Source organism: Rattus norvegicus, chromosome 15 (genome assembly GCF_036323735.1).
Source record: "Rattus norvegicus strain BN/NHsdMcwi chromosome 15, GRCr8, whole genome shotgun sequence".
Lineage (NCBI taxonomy): Eukaryota > Metazoa > Chordata > Mammalia > Rodentia > Muridae > Rattus > Rattus norvegicus.
In genome coordinates this window covers 57,460,690-57,478,800 of record NC_086033.1, presented here as the reverse complement: position 1 = coordinate 57,478,800, position 18,111 = coordinate 57,460,690, and the positions used below count along the sequence as shown (strand labels likewise).

Below are 18,111 nucleotides of genomic sequence, written 5' to 3'. Positions count from 1 at the left end.
TTCTTAGGTGTGTTTCTCTGCCCACCTCCAGGATGTCATACAGGAAATAGACCTAAGTAAACTAAGGAGCAGGTGGGAAGTTCTTTGATCTGGCTAGGTTTTATGTTCTGGATTATAAGTGTGTGTGTGTGTGTGTGTGTGTGTGTGTGTGTGTGAGAGAGAGAGAGAGAGAGAGAGAGAGAGAGAGAGAGAGAGAGTGAGAGTGTGTTTTATTGGGGACTAAACTGAGGACCTTGGTATTGTTGGGTAAATGCTATACTAGAGATTTACATCCTCAGCCCAGAAACTGGTTTATGTGTTTCCCAGTCTGTTTATAATTTTTGTGCCCCATTACAGAAACTGGTGTCTAGACTTCATAGAACCAGGGTGTGAGACGTATACTACAGGAAACTTTATCATTACTGCCAAGGGTTATGAACTAAGTTTTCATCTTTATTGAGTGTGCAGAGGGTTGAAAGTAAAAAGGCATCTCACTAGTTTACACTTTCCTTCCTTAGTTATGCCCCAATACTTACCATTAGTTCATATTGCCATTTAACGCACATTGCCACATGCCTACACTGGGCTAGGGATTAGGGATAGAAACGAAAATGGGGAATAAAGTAGGGTGGTGGGGTCAGAATAGATGAGGCATGTCCTTTTATGGGAGGCCGAAAAGTAAGGGCAGACCTAAAGGTGAAGGGAAGGCCTTGTACAGAAGGTGACAGCCTTGGGTGAGAACTGACATGCACCCGTGAAGCCAGCCTGAGAAAGCTGGGTCCATAATGTCGTAGCTGGAAGAAAAAGAAGAGGCAGGTCCTGGGGAGAGGATGGACTTAACAAGTCCAGGTATTTGGGGAGGTCTCAGAATTATCAGGAAAGCGCTGTTTACACCATCTCTGGGATCTCTCCGGATCACGGAAGGACATGTCCTCAAGGCTCTCTTCTCCCTGTGTCTGATGGGATGACTGGGATTCACCCATCCCCCTTACCATGCTTTTAACATTACTGTTGGGAAAGAGTGCATCAGTATTAATTTATCTAACTAGCATATTCCCATAGACTTCTCTGTAGTGCTTCATATTTTCATAAAATAAATTATTTCATAATCGTTGGAACTGGGATGGTTTAGTGGTTTAGTTGGTGTTCACCTTCAGCAGATGCTCGGTGAACATCATGAAGATGTCTTTAGAAAGCAGCTTTCTTACTTCTAAAAAAGAACACTCTTAGGGCTGGGGGCTGGAGAGATGGCCCGAGGTTAAAAGCACCTACAGCCCTTGCAGAAGATCCAGGTTCAATTCCTAGCACTTTCCTGGTAGCTTACAATATACCCATAAACCAGTTCTCTTGACCTCTGGGTGCTAAGCATGCATGTGGTACAAATACATACACACAGGCAAAACACTCACATATAAAATGAGTACGTGGGGTTGGGGATTTGGCTCAGTGGTAGAGCGCTTGCCTAGGAAGCACAAGGTCCTGGGTTCAGTCCCCAGCCCCGGGAAAAAAAAATGTTAAAATGAGTACGTCTAAAAAACATTCCTTATCTTGAAAAGTTGACTTTTTTTAAAAAAAGGAGGTGTGTGTGTGTGTGTGTGTTTAGATAAAACAAAAATAATTTGCAGTAGACTTCTTGTAGTTGAAGCAAAAATTTTTTTATAACAGCAAGAATCTTTTTCTTTCTGCTAACTAGTGCTTGTTAAAGTGCTAAAATAATTATTTTGAAATCTATCTGTAATTTACTGTCATAACTTGTTTTCTTGTTGGTATGTGACCTTGGGCATGATAATTAACTTGATATGTTTCCATTTATTTATTTTTTTGTTATAGAGATTTATCGCATGGGGAGTTGTGAGTGTAAAGGCACTCGTGTACACAAAGGGCGCGCAGGGCGTGCTTCTTGCTAACAGTGCATTATTCATGTGATCTTTTTTCAACAATGAATATTTTAAAAGAACAGATTAGAATCTTGAGCTAGTATAGGTGTCACTAAGACTGAAGATGAGAAAAAAGGCTTGGTGCCTTGGAAGCTTCTGAGACTCCAGCCTCAAGGATCTGCCCTATCTAAACAGTTGTCAGTTCAACTGGGGGATGGATCGGCCAGATTGATTCTAAAAGTCACTTTCTCAGGTTCAGGATTTCCCAAAAAAGGTTTATGAGAAGAAGGGGCGTTTGTCTTTTCCTGGACAGCTAAGACGGTGAGGCTGTGCTCTGTGGTTTGTCGTAGTGTGGATGATTTAATGTGCTCATGGCCACAGGCGTAATAAGCTGCAGCTTCCCAACATGTCAGCCCAAGTGTGTGCTCCTGCCCGTGACGGTGTGTGTCTCTGTCCTGAAGCCAAGGCACTGCATGGAGGGGGCTCTGAGAAGTCACAGGTGGCAAGCTGGGGACACTGCCACTCCCCCTTCTGACTGGCCACTCTAGTTCAGCTATTTTGTGAAAAGAACTTAGTGGGACATAGGTACCCAAAGGGATAATTTTCTCTTATGCTGCTAAAAGCAAGTTGTTTTGTTCTTTAAGATACTATTTCTTTCTTCCCTTCCTTCTTTCTTTCTTTTTTTAAAGATTTATTTATTTTATGTATATGAATATACTGTAGCTGTCTTCAGACTCCAGAAGAGGGCATTGGATCCCATTACAGATGGTTGTGAGTCATCATGTGGTTTCTGGGAACTGAACTCAGGACCTCTGGAAGAGCAGTCAGTGCTCTTAACCGCTGAGCCATCTCTCCAGCCTGAGACACTATGTCTTTAAGGTAGTTGCATTATAATTTCCCTCCTACTTAGTTTGAGAGAAAATAGTTTCTTGTTAGTAAAAGAAAGGGACCAGGGGGAGCCTCTTGCTTCTGATATTTAAAGGTTTTTATTTTATTTTTATTTATTTTTAATTTTTATTTTCATGACGGGTTTCTCTGTCTAGTTCTGGCTGTCCTGAAACACAGAAATCTGCCTGCCTCTGACTCCTGAGTGCTGGGATTAAAGGTGTGTGCCACCTGCCTAGATGTAGATTTTATTTTTAAATGTGTGCGTGCGTGCGTGTGTCTGTCTGTCTGTCTGTCTCTGTACATGAGATAAATGCCAATAGAGGCCAGCAGAGGGCTCTGGAGTCCCCGGAGTCCCTAGAGCTTGAGTTACAGGTGTGTGAACCACCTGGGATGGGTGCTGGGACCTGAACTGGCATCCTTAACTGCTGGGCCATTTCTCCAGCCCCATAATTCAAGGTTTTATGACTGAAAATTAATATCTGTGCTTGAAGTAATCAAATTGAGTGATTTTACCGGTCATATTTATTTGTGATTAGATTATAGAATGTATCTGGACATCTTGAGCAGTTTTTCACAGATCCTGAGTTTTATGTGGTAAAGTAATTTAGAAAATAACTTTTTTTTGTCTTGTTTTTGTTTACAATAAACTGAGCACATGTGTATGACCTCCTTGGACTCATTTGAAATGGCAGATATTAATGTATAGTACATTTTTAAAAAAAATACAAAGACTTAACCAAGCAAGATCTAAATAGGAATTTTGATAGTCTAAAATAGTTGGGAGTTTCGTGTTGTCAGGTCTAACCTCCGTTTCAGGCAGGTTCTTTGCCCCTGGGCCCTGAGGTGGGCCTTTACGGTTGAGTCCGTCTCTTCATTAGTGGTGGCAGACTCTGTGTGCTTGTTTTTGTCTGTTGTCCAGGTGGGAATTTTTTCTTTTCCCTTCTCCAGCTAAAATGGGATGCTGGATTCTATGACTGACCTCTCCCCCCACGGTGCTTGCTCACTGGGGAGAAGGGTCTGGGCGGGGCTTTGTGCCCTGCTTTCCCACATAGTACCAGCCACTCATGTCTTCCAGGTCTGTACTACCTTGTTGTCATGCTTTCTCAGATGATCTAGTGGAGGATCTGTGAGTGGGTGTGGATTGTGAATGCGTCCTAAGTCAGTGGCTTCCAGGTGCTTCCATTGCCTTGCAGAACAGACAGTGAGAGAGTCTTTTTAAGCCATTCGCTTCTCCTTCCCTTTCCTCTTTCTCCATCATCTCTGGAAATGTCATCTTCCCCTGGTGTGATTTATTTTATGTGTGTGAGTGCTTTGCCTGCATGTATGTATCTGTTCCATGCTTGTGCTTGGTGCCTAGGAGGCCAGAAAAGGGATCAGATCAGCTGGAATTGGAACTATGACTGGCTGTGAGCTGCCTTGTGGACACTGGGAATGGAGGCCGGATCCTCTGCAAGAGCAACAAGTGCTTGCAACCCCTAAGCCATCCCCTCAGCCTTTCCCCTGGGGTTTAATTTACATGGTTATCCTGCAGTTTGACCTGTATATAAGAATGCTTAGGCTTGCTGGCAAGATGGCTCAGTGAGTAAAAAAGTCTTCGTGATTAAGCTGATTGAACCTGAGTTCATCTGTGGTACCCATCTGGTGGAAGAAGAGAACTGACTTCTTAAATTGTCCTCTTGACATGCATGGGAGGTCATACACAGATGATAAATAAATGTAATAAAAGAGTTCAAAAGAACGCATAGGTCTTTGTAAATTATTTGCAGGTTTGTGTGCAAGCAACCTGCGTTTTGGTTTATTTATTCAGGTGTGGGCCTGCATGTTTACTGGGATGTTTGTGAATCTGAGCTGGATGCATTCTTCCCCTTTACTTCTTATGTAACCGATCTGTCGATACAGGGCTGACTTATACTGCTAACGTGGTACTGCAAAGGCAACTTAGTGACTATTTTGTTCCCAAAACACAGTGTAGGTTGGGACCACTACATTTAGTCCGTTGTTGCTTCTAAGTAGAATAATACAGAACTATGGTCACTATGAGGAGGAATAATGAAAACTTGTAATGTCAGTAGCTCAGCTTTATTGAGTATTTATATTGGCAGGCCTTACGTGTTGTCATGAGGTATGTGCGTGCCGTCCTTTCTCTATGGAGACAGCTCCTCATTGGTTAATTGCGTTGGCTCTATGGTGCAGGTGTTGTTTATCTCAGTCACAGTTCTGTCTTCAGAATCCCTAATGGCAGCTCACAGCTGCTGATGACACTTCAGACTCAAGGTAGATTTTGTGGAGTTTGAGAACCTTAACTTGCTGGGCCACAGTACTTTTATATCAGGGATTAAGCAACTTTTCAGCAAGAGTTTATATACATTGTGATATCCTGAGAAGACATTTGTGTTTGTCTAGGGCCCTTCCTGCTCCTGAGTCTGACCTGTATGTGTATGAGGACCTTCCTGATCATGTTTGCCAGCACTTGAAGTAGCCAGTGCTTTCTTCTTTGGTCCTCACAGTAGTCTTGGTGTGGCCACTGGCTCTGTATGTGATAAGAGCAGAAATTGAGGAATAGAATCATTAATTTCTCCAATGCCACCAGCTTGTACATCAGCATGAGGCTTTAATAAACCAAGCTTTACTGTAGTGTGTTACCATGTGTGTATAGACCAATGTGAACACAATGTAGCTTCCCCATCAAAGACTGCCTTCTAGATTAGTAGTGGGTATTTGTGCATCTGGCTTACTTTGAGCTTTTTTTTTCCCCCGGAGCTGAGGACCGAACCCAGGGCCTTGCACTTGCTAGGCAAGTGCTCTACCACTGAGCTAAATCCCCAACTACTTTGAGCTTTAAAGAAGAAGCCCTATCTTCAGATGAGTGTCTGCATTCAGAAAGATGAAAACAGTTTCCTAAGGCCTTGAGTCATGTCTTAGTTGGAAGACTTTAAATGCCATGAGCTTAGCACTAGAATTGAACCTAATAGTAGGCCCTGTTGCTTACCCTGTAATCTGCTTCCAGTTTCTTTTAGGTCTAAAAGCACGTTGTCTGGTTTGGGACTTCAGGTAAATTAATACCAGAGTCGAAATGTGTTAGTAGTGGGAGCGAGAATGCTGTATTGGAGTTTCAGGGAAGCCTCATGCCTGCCGTTCTTTTGGAACTGATAAAAGCTGGGAGATTCTTTCTAGTCTCTTCTCTGTTGTTGAATCTCACAGAACAGCAGTGGAGGTGAGGTATACTATACCATGGATGGGGGTGGTAGGAAGAGGCAGCTTGTGGGTTACTGATTGTGACTTGTTAATTCTGTTGGTTGGGCAGGCCTTTGTGTTAGATCCTGTAGAGAACACACTACTTACAACAGCACACAAGCTTTCCTTTTGTCTAGTGGTAGTTTAGAGAGGTTCACATGAGAAAATGTGTGTGGTTCCACATAGATTCCTCCCCACTGTTTAGAAGCTGACTCAACAGTAAGACCTTGCTCCTGAGGGACACTGGCGTCCTCCTTATATCTTACGAGCAGCATCTATCCTGAAGAGATGTTAGTATTGTGTGCCATTTTCTTTGTTTTGTTTTGTTTTTAAAGACAGGGTTTCTCTGTGTAACCTTGGCTGTCTTGGAACTTGCTCTGTAGACCGAGCAAGCTGGCCTGCCTCAAACTCACAGGGATCTGCCTGTCTCTGCCTCCTGTGTGCGGGATTAAAGGTATGCGCTACCACTGCCGGGCAAAATTTCCTGATCTCAGAGAATTTAAAGGAAATATTCTGTTCTTTTTAAAACAAGATAGGAACAATTGCATTGACTTAGAGTTCAAGTTAAATATCTTGTGGCTTTCTTTTTCAAGCTCCCAATTGAAGATGTATGCAGTTTAGCATCCCAGTCGCTGCCCATTGAGCTGACTGCTGTAGTGCCTGAATCTACAGAAGACGTCCTCTTAAAGGGCTTCACATCTTTAGGAATGGAAGAAGAAAGAATTGAGACTGCACAGCAGGTAAATGGTACCATTTTTTCTGGGGACATTGGATTATTCTTGGTGTCTCAAGACAGGCTGAAGTAAGAGGGCAGTGCAGGCATAATTCACTTGTATCTCCTAGGATATCTGAACATGGCCGAACACTTGCAGATGACAACGTGATATCAAAGCTTAGACACCCCGAAGGGCGCTAGCATCAACAGTCTTGTTAGTTTTGAGTGTTTTTTAAGTGACCTTATTGCCTATCTTAGTTAGGGTTTTATTTCTGTAAAGGGACACCATGACCTGGCAACTCCTGTAAAGGAAGGTATTTGTTTGGGACTGGCTTATAGTTTCAGTTTAGTCTGTCATTGTCATAGCATGTCACAGGCAGACATGGTGCTGGAGAAGGAGCTGGCAGTTCTATATCTGGATCGGCAGGCAGAAGAGAGATACACTGGGCTTGGCTTGAGGGTCCAAAGCTGCAGAACCCACCCCCAGAGACACACTTCTAACAAAGCCACACCTACTAAAACAAGGCCACACATCCTAATATGCCACTCCCTGGTGACCAGGCATTCACATCTATGTGTCTGTGGAGGCTGTTCTCATTCAGACCGCAGCATTGCCCAATTATATTGGCAATAGATAAAGAAGCATAAGATCTAGATCTCCCAGGGCTGGAGAGATGGCTTAGTGGTTAAGAGCACTGGCTGCTCTTTCAGGGCATCCAGGTTTGATTCCTAGCATCCACACTGGGCTGCTCACAACTGTTTTAGCTCCAGTTCCAGGGGATCTGATGCCCTCTTCTCACATTTGCAGGATAACACACACAGGCAAAGCATTCATACTGATTTTTAAAAAAATTAGAGATAATAAATCATTATAAATATGTACATACATCTAGATACGCAAAAATCCTTCTCTACTTGTTTTAAAAATCTAAATGTTTTCTTTAGATGAAATTTTATAATTATTTACAGTAATTTAGCATTCATTTGGCATTTCCTTATTGCTAATTACAAACTTAAATGTGTAGTAGTTTCTATAGATCTTCTCCTGTTTATTCTTTCTGACTTGGTAAGAATTAGAGCTATCTATGCCTATACCACCCTGCCTATACTGGATCTCCTCTGATCCTGGGAGCTATGCAGGCTTGAGTCTGGTTAGTAGTTGAGGAGAGTTAGAGCTCATTGAGACAAGAAGATCACCAGTTCGAGGCCAGCCTGGATATATAGCAAGTTCAAGGGCATCCTGGGCTACATAGTGATGCTGTGTCTTTAAAACCAAAACAAAGACAAAAAAAGCGTTAAAGCAGAGGCATTTTCAATTGAAACATAAGCAGATATACTGAATTGCATGCGTTGTGAGTCATGAGAGGCAGCGAAACAAAGCAAAGGAGAGCTCTTGCTGTAGTTAGGCCAACCTTCTTGTGCTCCTGTTGGAGAGTTAGCCTGACCTTCATCTGCCTCTGCTGTAGTTAGGCTGACCTATGCTTGCTCTTGCTGGAGTTAGGCCTACTTACATCTGCTCCTGCTCTATAGTCAGACTACCAGCTGGAGTTAGGCTGACTCACGTCTGCAAGTCAGCTCTGTTACTTAGCATCATTGTAAGTTTTGGCAAATTATTTGCCTTTTCAGGCCTTTAGTTTCTGAGTCTATTAACTGAGGATGATATACCTATCTGCCATGGTTTTAGGAGAATTAAATAACACATGCAAATATAGTGTGTAGCAAGCACACAGTGAATGCTTGGAAACTGTTAGCCAACGTAGATGAAAAGCCTGTATCCTCCTGACATTGACTCCCACTTTGAGAACTGGCGAAGGTGGCTTTGAACGATGTTGTGAATGTTATTGGACTGTTTGATGGCTGTTTGAAGCCATCATTTTTTTCCTTTCCATATCAGTGTGTATAAAATAGAAGGTTTCAGCATGGCCCTTTGATTTGATGCTACTGTACTGTGCTCTCCCCTCACTGCCCTCCCCAGCCTGCTCCACTCTTACCCACTCTTCTCTCTCCCTTCTCTCCTTTCACAGAAGTTCCCCTTCTGTGAATCAAAACCTGTATTAAATTCACACTTGTACACTCTTTTTTAAAAGTTTGAAGTATCTGATATGTTGGTTATGATTTATATATGATAAAATTTGCTCACTTTAAGTGTCAGCCAGATAAGTTTGGAGAGTGTATATCCTGGTATAACTATTTCTATCAAAAAATTAACTTGCTATGAACCTATTTTTGTTTTTGTGTTCAAGACAGGATCTTGTGTAGTACAAGCTGGCTTTGTATTCCTGATGTAGTCCAAACTGACTTTGAACTCTTGATCTTTCAGTCTCTACTTCCCAAGTGTTCTAATTACAGGTGTGTGCCAATATACTTGGCTAAAGTAGAAAACAATTTTATCATCACCCTGCCACATGAATTTGCAAATTTCTCAAGTAAATTAACTTTCTTACTTGTTTTGTTTTTCTTTTCTGTTTTCCCCTCCCCTCTCTTCCCCAGTGTATCCCAGGCTGGCTTTGAACTCACGATCCTCTTGCTTCAGCTTTCTGAGTGCTGCTATTGCAGGCATGTATGACCACCGCCAGATTTTTATCTATTTTTAAATAATGGATAATTTCTTATAACATTGGTATAGAGCAGATGAAACCTTAAGTCTATATTCTCTTTCACTTTCCCTTTTTATGTTACGTGTGTGGATGTACTGCCTGTATGCATGTCTGCATACCAGTTACCTGTCTGGTGCCCTCAGTAGCCAGAAGAAGGTGTTGGATTCCTTGAAACTAGAGTTATAACAGTTGTGAGCTATCATGTGGGTTCTGGGAATTGAATCAGGTCATCTGGAAGAACAACCAGTGCTCTTGACCACTGGGCTATCCCCAAAGTCAATATTCTTAATTTACTATGTGATTTTCAAGTTTATAGTCTCACCATTTTTTTTTAAATGTATTTATTTCATATATGAGTACATCGTCGCTGTCTTTTTTTTTTTAAAGATTTATTTATTTATTATATATAAGTACACTGTAGCTCTCTTCAGACACACCAGAAGAGTACAGATGGCTATGAGCCACCATGTGGTTGCTGGGATTTGAACTCAGGACCTCTGGAAGAGCAGTCAGTGCTCTTAACCACTGAGCCATCTCTCCAGCCCTAGTCTCACCATTCTTATTTGGTAACATTGATATTAATATTTACCCAACACCCTATACTAATTCTTCAAATTTGGCAAACTAAGAGCCAGGTACTAGTTCCTTAAGAAAAAACATTTATTTTTTATATGTGTCTTTAATACTGCTCTTTACTTGACTCTGGAAATGAAAATGCTTTTCATATCTTTTGCTTTTCCTGGCATATAGATGTTAGATGTTTAACAAAGCTCAAAGCTAATTATTAGTGGCTGAGCCCTATAAATAAGAATCTATTAGGTAATGCCTGCCCTTGACTTGTATTCTACCATGTAATTAGTTTCCATTTATGCGTTTTCGTTTGGTTGATGGAATAATCCTCTTTATTTTCCAGTTTTTCTCATGGTTTGCAAAGCTGCAAACTCAAATGGATCAGGATGAAGGAACTAAATATAGGTATGTGCGGGTCCTTTGTTTGTTGAATATCCTGATTTTTACATCATAGTCATCTCAAGTTACCAGAACAACCTAACAGTTAAGATTTTCCTCAAGACTGGCCAGGGCGGGGATTGTGATTATAAATGATTTAAGACAAAGAACTGCAGAAAGGACGTGGATCAAGAAGTTAGGTGGGATTCTCTGAGGTATTTCATGTGTCAGGAGAAGCGTCCATGGAAGGAAGACCTTAATGATGGCCATTCAGACTGAGTATGCTAGTGTATGCTGCAAGCAGGGGAGGGAGGACACCAGGTGGAGTCTCTCTTGAGCTTAGATTATGGGTTCTGCATTTGTGTTCAGTTAACATTTATTCACAGCCTTCGCTGCTGTTGTTTTGTTTTTGTTTTTTCAAGACAGAGTCTCCCTCTGTATCCCTGGCTGTCTTGTAGACCTCACTTATGTAGACCAGGCTGGCTTTGGACTCACAGAGATTTGCCTGTCTCTGCCTCCCAAGTGGTGGGAGTAAAGACGTGCACCACTGTGTTTGGTGTATTCACGGCTGCTACTGATAGGCAGTGTTAGGGATGTATAATCCCACTTTATCCATAGCCAGTCATCAAGAAACGTTACCATCCCCATTTTACAAGTGGCCAGACTGAGACTTGGATACTAATTGCCATTTGGGCTTAGATAAAATGCAGTTTGGACCAGTGTCTTCTAGTCTCAAATTCAGAATTCTTTTCACATCACGTGTGTAGCCTTTGAAGGTGGCAGTTATCTGAAGAAGTAGCCTCCTTGCTGCCTTGGGATGTCCTAGTGTTGGACACTTTGGAGGTTGACACCAGTGATTTATTGACTTACATGCAAGAAACCAGGTCGCGGCTCCATGACGAATTCCTTTTGTTGCTTATGTTGTCAGCGATTCATCTTCCTCAGCACTGAAATAGTTTATGGGCTAGCTTCTCTGTGGTTCTGAGTGTTACACGTTTAAAGTATACATTTACAGTGGGCCAGATTTTCCTCCCGATAGTTATGCTTTTAGAAAAGACAAAACCTTATTGTTATTGACTATGCTGATTGGGGGAAAATATTATTGCCAATCCCCTCTTGGTTCTGTTTTCTAGACAGATGAGGGATTACTTGTCTGGGTTTCAGGAACAGTGTGATGCTATACTGAGTGACGTGAACAGTGCTCTTCAGCACCTGGAGTCCCTGCAGAAACAGTATCTGTTTGTGTCCAACAAGACAGGAACACTTCACGAAGCCTGTGAACAGCTCCTAAAAGAGCAGGTAATTGGGAGTCGGGAAAGAGAGAGGGTTGGTGAGCATTTTAAATAGATGGATGCTATTTAACCATAGTTTTCCTAACTTCTCTGGGTAGATCATGAAGCTTGCTCTCTATGAGACTGCTAAACATGCAGATTGCTGTGAAGGGAGCAGAGCCAGAGGCAGACTTCCTTGTTCTGATCGTCTAGGTGCAGTTACAGAGTGTACTGGTTATTTTGTTCTGTCCTCACTACTGACATTTTCAGATACGCAGAGTGGTTGCAGTAATGGTGGGTTTTGTTTGTAATTGTCTGCCTGAGGAGGACAGGAGGAGACTTAAACCTGTGAGTGCAGCTAGACCACTGAAGCTACTGTATTTCAGAGTTTTCTCTGTAGTTTTTCTGTGTTTTTAGAAGACAGGCACTTGTTTTATAATTGTAGTCTCTTCTTGTTTATGGGTGCAGAAATTCTTGAGCATGATTCTGAAGTCATACCTGATTTAAACTTAAATGTCAAATATAAATCTATTCAAAGCAATTTTAACATTAGGGTACTGATTTCATGTATTTTTTATAATAATTGATTTTTCTCTTTAAAATGTGAGTCGGAACTTGCTGATCTTGCTGAGCACATCCAACAGAAGCTGTCTTATTTTAATGAGTTGGAGACCATTAACACAGTAAGTGCTTTGTGTCTTTGGTAAAGTTAGTGATATCTTATTTTGTATTTCCCTTTTTAGTAATCCTCAAGCATATAAAGTGATACTTGAACTTAACGGTTGGTCACGGATGTAGTTTCTGATTTAAGAAGTGGATATATCATTATCAGTTTAGAATTTTCTGTATGTGATTTAAATAGTTTTCTTAAATTGTATTATTGTGATTGGATCTCTTGTTGATTACCTGTTCTAGAATTTTCCTTGTAAGCTGTGAAAATTAGGACAGTAAATGCCCAGCTTTAAATGAATTTCTATAATCCTGTCCACACGTTTTTAATCCAGTTCTCATGCTCAGTTTGAGGATCCATGTAGTCCTCATAAAGCAGGTAATACTGCTTCTGAGTAAGGTGTATTTCCATGTTTCTGACTGTAAGTTAGTCATAGCTATTCATACATCATATGACTAAGTTATTAAAGTAACTGTAATTACTGTAGTCTAATATTAAAGACATAAAAGTAAGGTGGGCAGCCATTTAGATGCCGGATGCTGTGTGAATTGGCTCATTAGCAAATCACCTTAGTATCAAGAAAGAATAAATGGCTAGTAATATTTGGTTTTTTCTTTTTTTTCCTGTGCTCGAAATTGAACCCAGTGTCCCATGAACCTGCCTGCAAGTGCTGTGACTGCTAGTTAATCCTTTAACTGTAAGAACGTGGTCCGGGACCAAATGCAGGCATGTGGTAAAGTGATAGGAAGTGGGACACTGGGTCCGAGATGTAGAATTCAGTTTAGCATTGCACAGTGGGTCTCTTTCCTGGATGTACGTACGTACATGTTTATTCTGTACTAGGTTGACACTAGGTTGTTGTACATGGACTACAGTTGGGTATTTTAGTGATTGTTCAAGGCCTTTTATTAGACTAAAAGTACACTATTTAAAATACGTTAACTCTAGTTGATAATTTTCAATGTTTACTTTTTTGTTGTTAATTGGTTGTTCCTTTTCCTTCTATTTGAAGAAATTGAATTCCCCAACGTTGTCTGTGAATAGTGAAGGATTTATCCCTATGCTGGCCAAGTTAGATGATTGTATAACATATATTTCATCTCATGTAAGTCATATTTTTATGTTTTAAAAAATATTAACAATTCTACTATATCTCTTAGGCTATACAGTAATTTTTTCCCAGTGGGAAAAATATAGTCAGCTCTATCTATGGCTTTCTCCTGTGTGAATTCAACCATTTGTGCATTGCCAAGATTAAAAAAAGAACTTTTGTTTGTACTAAACGTGTACAGCTTATTTTCCTTGTTATCATTATTCCCTTTTTTTGAAAGGTACAGCATAATAGCTGTCCCATGGTGTTTATGTTATGCAAGTCTGCTAAGAAACTAGGGGACTATGTAAAGTATAAGGAAGGGTGGATATCTGGTATATAAAACTTATGCTCCGTTTTATTCATGGTGTCTGAGTATCCGCTTGTCTTTTGGGGAGGGTCTTAGAACTAGTGCTGTCTGAATATTGAGGGATGATTATATGTCTGTAACAAGCTGAAGAAAAACAAGTGTGATTTTGTGGCTGTTCTTTGTGGTATACACAGTACTTTTGGCTTCTGAGAATTCCAGGGCTGGAAGAGATCCTCACTGATTCAGCCTTATCCTACTTAAAGGATGCGATCTTTTCCTGTGTTCATTTGTGGATGTGCAAGATAGGATACTCTTGGAGATAGAGTACTTGGGTGGGGGCGCAGGCGATGCCCAGAAGGACGAGTCCTTTTCATTTTATCCCTGTCTCAATCCGACAAGGATATCCTGATGCTCTTAGTTCTGCTAACTCTGTTTTGTTTCTAGTAGGGTCAAAGTTCAGGGGGCACTGACATTTAATTGCTTATAAATGCAAATGCTGACTGAGCCCCAAGTCATCATTCAAGTAGTCTTCTTACAGAGCTAATAATCTGCAGAACTTCACGTATTGCTTTGCATAGAGAGCACCTTGGTTGTCATTGACAGTTTGCTAATTGTTAATATTTATTTCTTTTGTAAATTTCCTTGTTTTGCAGCCTAATTTTAAAGATTATCCTGTATACTTACTGAAGTTTAAACAATGTCTTTCTAAAGCTTTGCACCTCATGAAGACATATACTGTGAACACACTGCAGACTCTCACAAATCAGTTACTAAAAAGGGTGAGTTAATTGAGTCTAATGTCAGCTTGGTTTTTATTTCTGATATATTTGCCTTCCATAATCTTTATCTGAATTAGTACTGTATAATTAAGTAAGAATCTGTGCTGTAGGTTTTAAGATAGAGAAGTATGGCCACATCCTATTTAGCTCAGCTGGTAGAGCCCTTGCCTGGTATTATAAAGTCTGCTTTCAACCCCTAGCACCAGGGGGGGAAATTAGAATGAGGAGAATTCTTTTTAATTATTCACCATTTAAACTCACTCACTTTTACCATTTTTGATTTATTTTGTGCCAATATTTTAATGGAAAGCTAAAATGAATGGTTCAGGGAAGAAATAGCTTACATTTCGTTTTACAGTTTATCAACTAGTGTTGGGTTCTACTCATAGTTCTTGGACTTTTGCCCTCAGAATCCATGGCTTTGTCCATGGATAACTGTTACAGTGCTCTGACTGCACCACGGCCTTGGACTCACTAGGGAGGCACACTGACTTATACATTCAGCCCATGGGGGTTGAGACAGGGATCACTGTGTTGCCAGCCTGGGCTTGAACTTGTGGTCTTCTTGCATGCGTCTGGGATGCTGGGGTTGCAGACATTTACCACCATACCCGGCAACAGCCTTATGCCTATTGAGACATCCTCACGCTTGGTATTGTATTAGAGACTGCAGGATGGGAAAGAGCTCACGAGGTCCTGCTGCCAAGGTGGTTTAGAAATAATAACTAGTAAAAATGACGAGAAAACTAGTTACGAGTTACTAGGTAGAAAAGTAGCACACACTGACCAGGTAGAAAATAAGAGTGGTACTGCCTAGGATGGCCACTGAATAGATTTTCTCACAGGAAAACAAAGCCGCAAAGGCTGTATTTGATTTCTTAAGCTCACTTTTCAGTTGGACATACCTATGACCTACTCTGCTTGGGGGACGGAGGCAGGAGGATAAGTGGTTCAAGGCTAAGTCTGTATAACTAACTCAGTGAGACCTGTCACGTGGCAAAGTAAAAGGAAAGGAAACTAAAGATAGGCTGAGATGTGCTCAGAGGTAGAGCAGTGTCTAGAACGTGCCAGGCCTTGGAACTCAGTTCCTACTGTGGCAGACGGAAGCAGTGAAGGAAATGGAAAAGCTTAGTCTCCAAGGATGTGCAGTGAATGTCAGAGATGCTAGAAACCTGCCCCGTGTCCTGTGCTCAGTAAGTAACAGCTTAAGTCTGAATTCAGTCGTATTTACTGCCAAAACTCAAGTGACACAGAATGAATCTTAACTGTAAAGGGAAGATGATAGCACTGTTAGTGAGACGGCAGCTGTAACAATGTTAACATATATAGCTTCTCTTAGAGATTCTTCTCTGAGCATTGTTAGGCATGGAGGCCAAGCAGTACACGGATGAAGTGTCTTCTTTTCTGAGTAATGGTGTGTTTGCTAATATCTTTCTCTCCATGTTTCTTCAGGACCCCTCATCAGTCCCTAATGCAGACAATGCCTTCACACTATTTTATGTGAAATTTCGAGCTGCTGCCCCTAAAGTCAGAGTAAGTCTGTTGACACATATCGAATGTTGTTTGGAAAATTTTCAGCCAGTCCTTCGGAAGCCATCCTTACTCTTTCCCTTATCCCAGGAAATGAACTTGAGTGAGAGGAAGGCATTTCAGGGCTCCAGAGCAGGAAGGTCTGCACCCTTCCCGTGATGCTCAGGGCACTTACTAGGGAAATCTTAGATTGGGGGCTGCTGAGATGGCTCAGATCCAAAGGGCCTTGCTGCCAAGCCTGATGGCCTGAGTTCAATCCTTGGTGAAGGACAGGACCGACTCCTGCAGGATGTATGCACAGACACACACACACACACACACACACTCTCTCTCTCTCTCTCTCTCTCTCTCTCTCTCTCTCTCTCTCTCACTCACTGGCATGTGTCTTAGGGTTACTATTGCTACAATGAAACACCATGATCAGAGCAGTTTGAAGAGGAGAGGGTTATTTCCTTTGGTTTATCAAAGGAAGTCAGAACAGGAACCTGGAGGCAGGTGCCAATACACAAGCTATGAAGGACTGTGTTTACTAGTTTGTTCTCCATGGCTTGTTTAGCCTGCTTTCTTATAGAACCCAGGACTACCAGTATAAGGATGACACCACCCATAACGGCTAGGTCCTTCCCCATCAATCACTAATTAGGAAAATGTCCTACAGACTTGCCTACAACCTGATCTTCTGGAGGCATTTTCTCAATTGAGGTTTCCTCCTTTTAGAGGACTTTAGCCTGTGTCAAGTTGGAATAAAACCACTCAGCGTACACACTAAACAGATGTAAAAGAAATAAAACTCAGATTCCTAGTAGACATGAGGGTGTTAGACAGGGAAGGTTCACAGAGACATAAAGAGGGATTTGAGGGGTTCCTGTGATCTATTGTAACTGCACTTCAGGGTGGTGTTAGGTAGAGTCTGATGGAAAGAGGAAGTGACAAGCTTCTCACATGGCAGGCTGGCTCATGAAAAGAGAAGACAAGCAACTGATCTAAGGCTGAGAAGGCTTTGGTCAGATTACCGTCTCAGAGATGACATTTAAATGGATTATAGTAAAGAGAAATCCAAAGGTAGGGAGGAGGGCCCTCAACAAGCACAGTTTGCAGCCGTCCAGGAGAGGTGTAGGATCTGGACAAGGCTCTGGTAATGGTTGTATGAAGAGGCTTGTGCCTTACTCCCTGAGAAGTGTCTGTAGCTAAGGGGTGGTCAGTTATCTATCCTGATACGTGGAGAGGAGTGGTCAAACCCGTGTCTGTATGTGTTATACCAGTTGAGGTAGTTTACTGGAGCTTACACATGAACATTCTTTTTGTCACTAGAAGGAATGTTACACTTTTGTGAACAGGACTTCATGTTCTTCTGGGAAAGTCAGCCTGTTGGAGGAGAATTATTTGTTTTTCGGATGGAAGACATGGTTTTGGCTAGAAGACTGAGGAAGAGGTTGATGAGGAGATTTGGATTGTGCCTGGATGGCTTCTTTTGTCAGTTAGCTAAGAGCCAACACTGAATATTTGAATCGGAAGGGATGGTGTAAAGAGAACTTAGGGTAGTGGCTGGCTATAAAGTGACTGCCCAACATCAGCGGCTTTACCACTTTTTAAAATAACCAGTTAGTGTACATGATGGAGGTGCTTTTGTTTTACGATGGACAGCATAAACTGCTAAGCTAGCAGTAATCCCAGTGGAAACATGGGATGAATAAAATGATAAGAGTCCACCAAGACCCACGAGAGGTTAAAAAGATGGTAAAGCTGTCCTGGTCCTGGCTGAGAGTTACGTTTGGAATGTCTGTTCTTTTCCGTGTTGTTTATTGGTTGGAATGTGCTGTCAGCTAAAATTACAGAAGGATTTTTTTTTAGACTTGTTTATTTGTGTGAGTACTTTGCTTGCATATGTGCACCACATGTAAAGCTGCCATGTGGGTGCTGGGAAGTGGTCCTGTGTCCTCCACAGGAACATCCACTGATCTAACCACTGAGCCGTTTCTACAGCCCTGAGGAAGGATTTCTTTAGGTCAGCAAGACAGAACAAAATTTTGGAAAATTTGTTGATTTAAGAATTCACTGACAGATCACTGACATGGAAAATACTAGAAGTTAGAGCATTCAGTAAAAAGGAAGATCTAGAGTTTTCTACATGTATTGGAAAAATTAGTTAAGTATCTGGATAAAAAACCAACCTTTTTATTTTATAACATTATCAGAATGCATTATAAGTGATCTAATAAATAT

General features: G+C 41.4%; 1 protein-coding gene across 4 annotated transcripts in view; it reads left to right on the top strand.

Moving 5' to 3' along the window:
• Cog3 (component of oligomeric golgi complex 3) overlaps positions 1-18,111 on the top strand; it is a 90,461-nt gene that overhangs the window by 1,654 nt on the left and 70,696 nt on the right. For 3 of the 4 annotated variants that reach the window (XM_063274435.1, XM_063274434.1, NM_001012157.1), the window contains exons 2-8: positions 6,572-6,718; positions 10,204-10,265; positions 11,372-11,537; positions 12,118-12,192; positions 13,192-13,284; positions 14,233-14,358; positions 15,811-15,891. In XM_063274435.1, coding sequence (XP_063130505.1) covers positions 6,572-6,718; positions 10,204-10,265; positions 11,372-11,537; positions 12,118-12,192; positions 13,192-13,284; positions 14,233-14,358; positions 15,811-15,891 — 750 coding nt within the window. Of the gene's footprint in view, positions 1-6,571; positions 6,719-10,203; positions 10,266-11,371; positions 11,538-12,117; positions 12,193-13,191; positions 13,285-14,232; positions 14,359-15,810; positions 15,892-18,111 lie in introns of those variants that run through there. The other variant, XM_063274437.1, reaches the window with a different exon arrangement.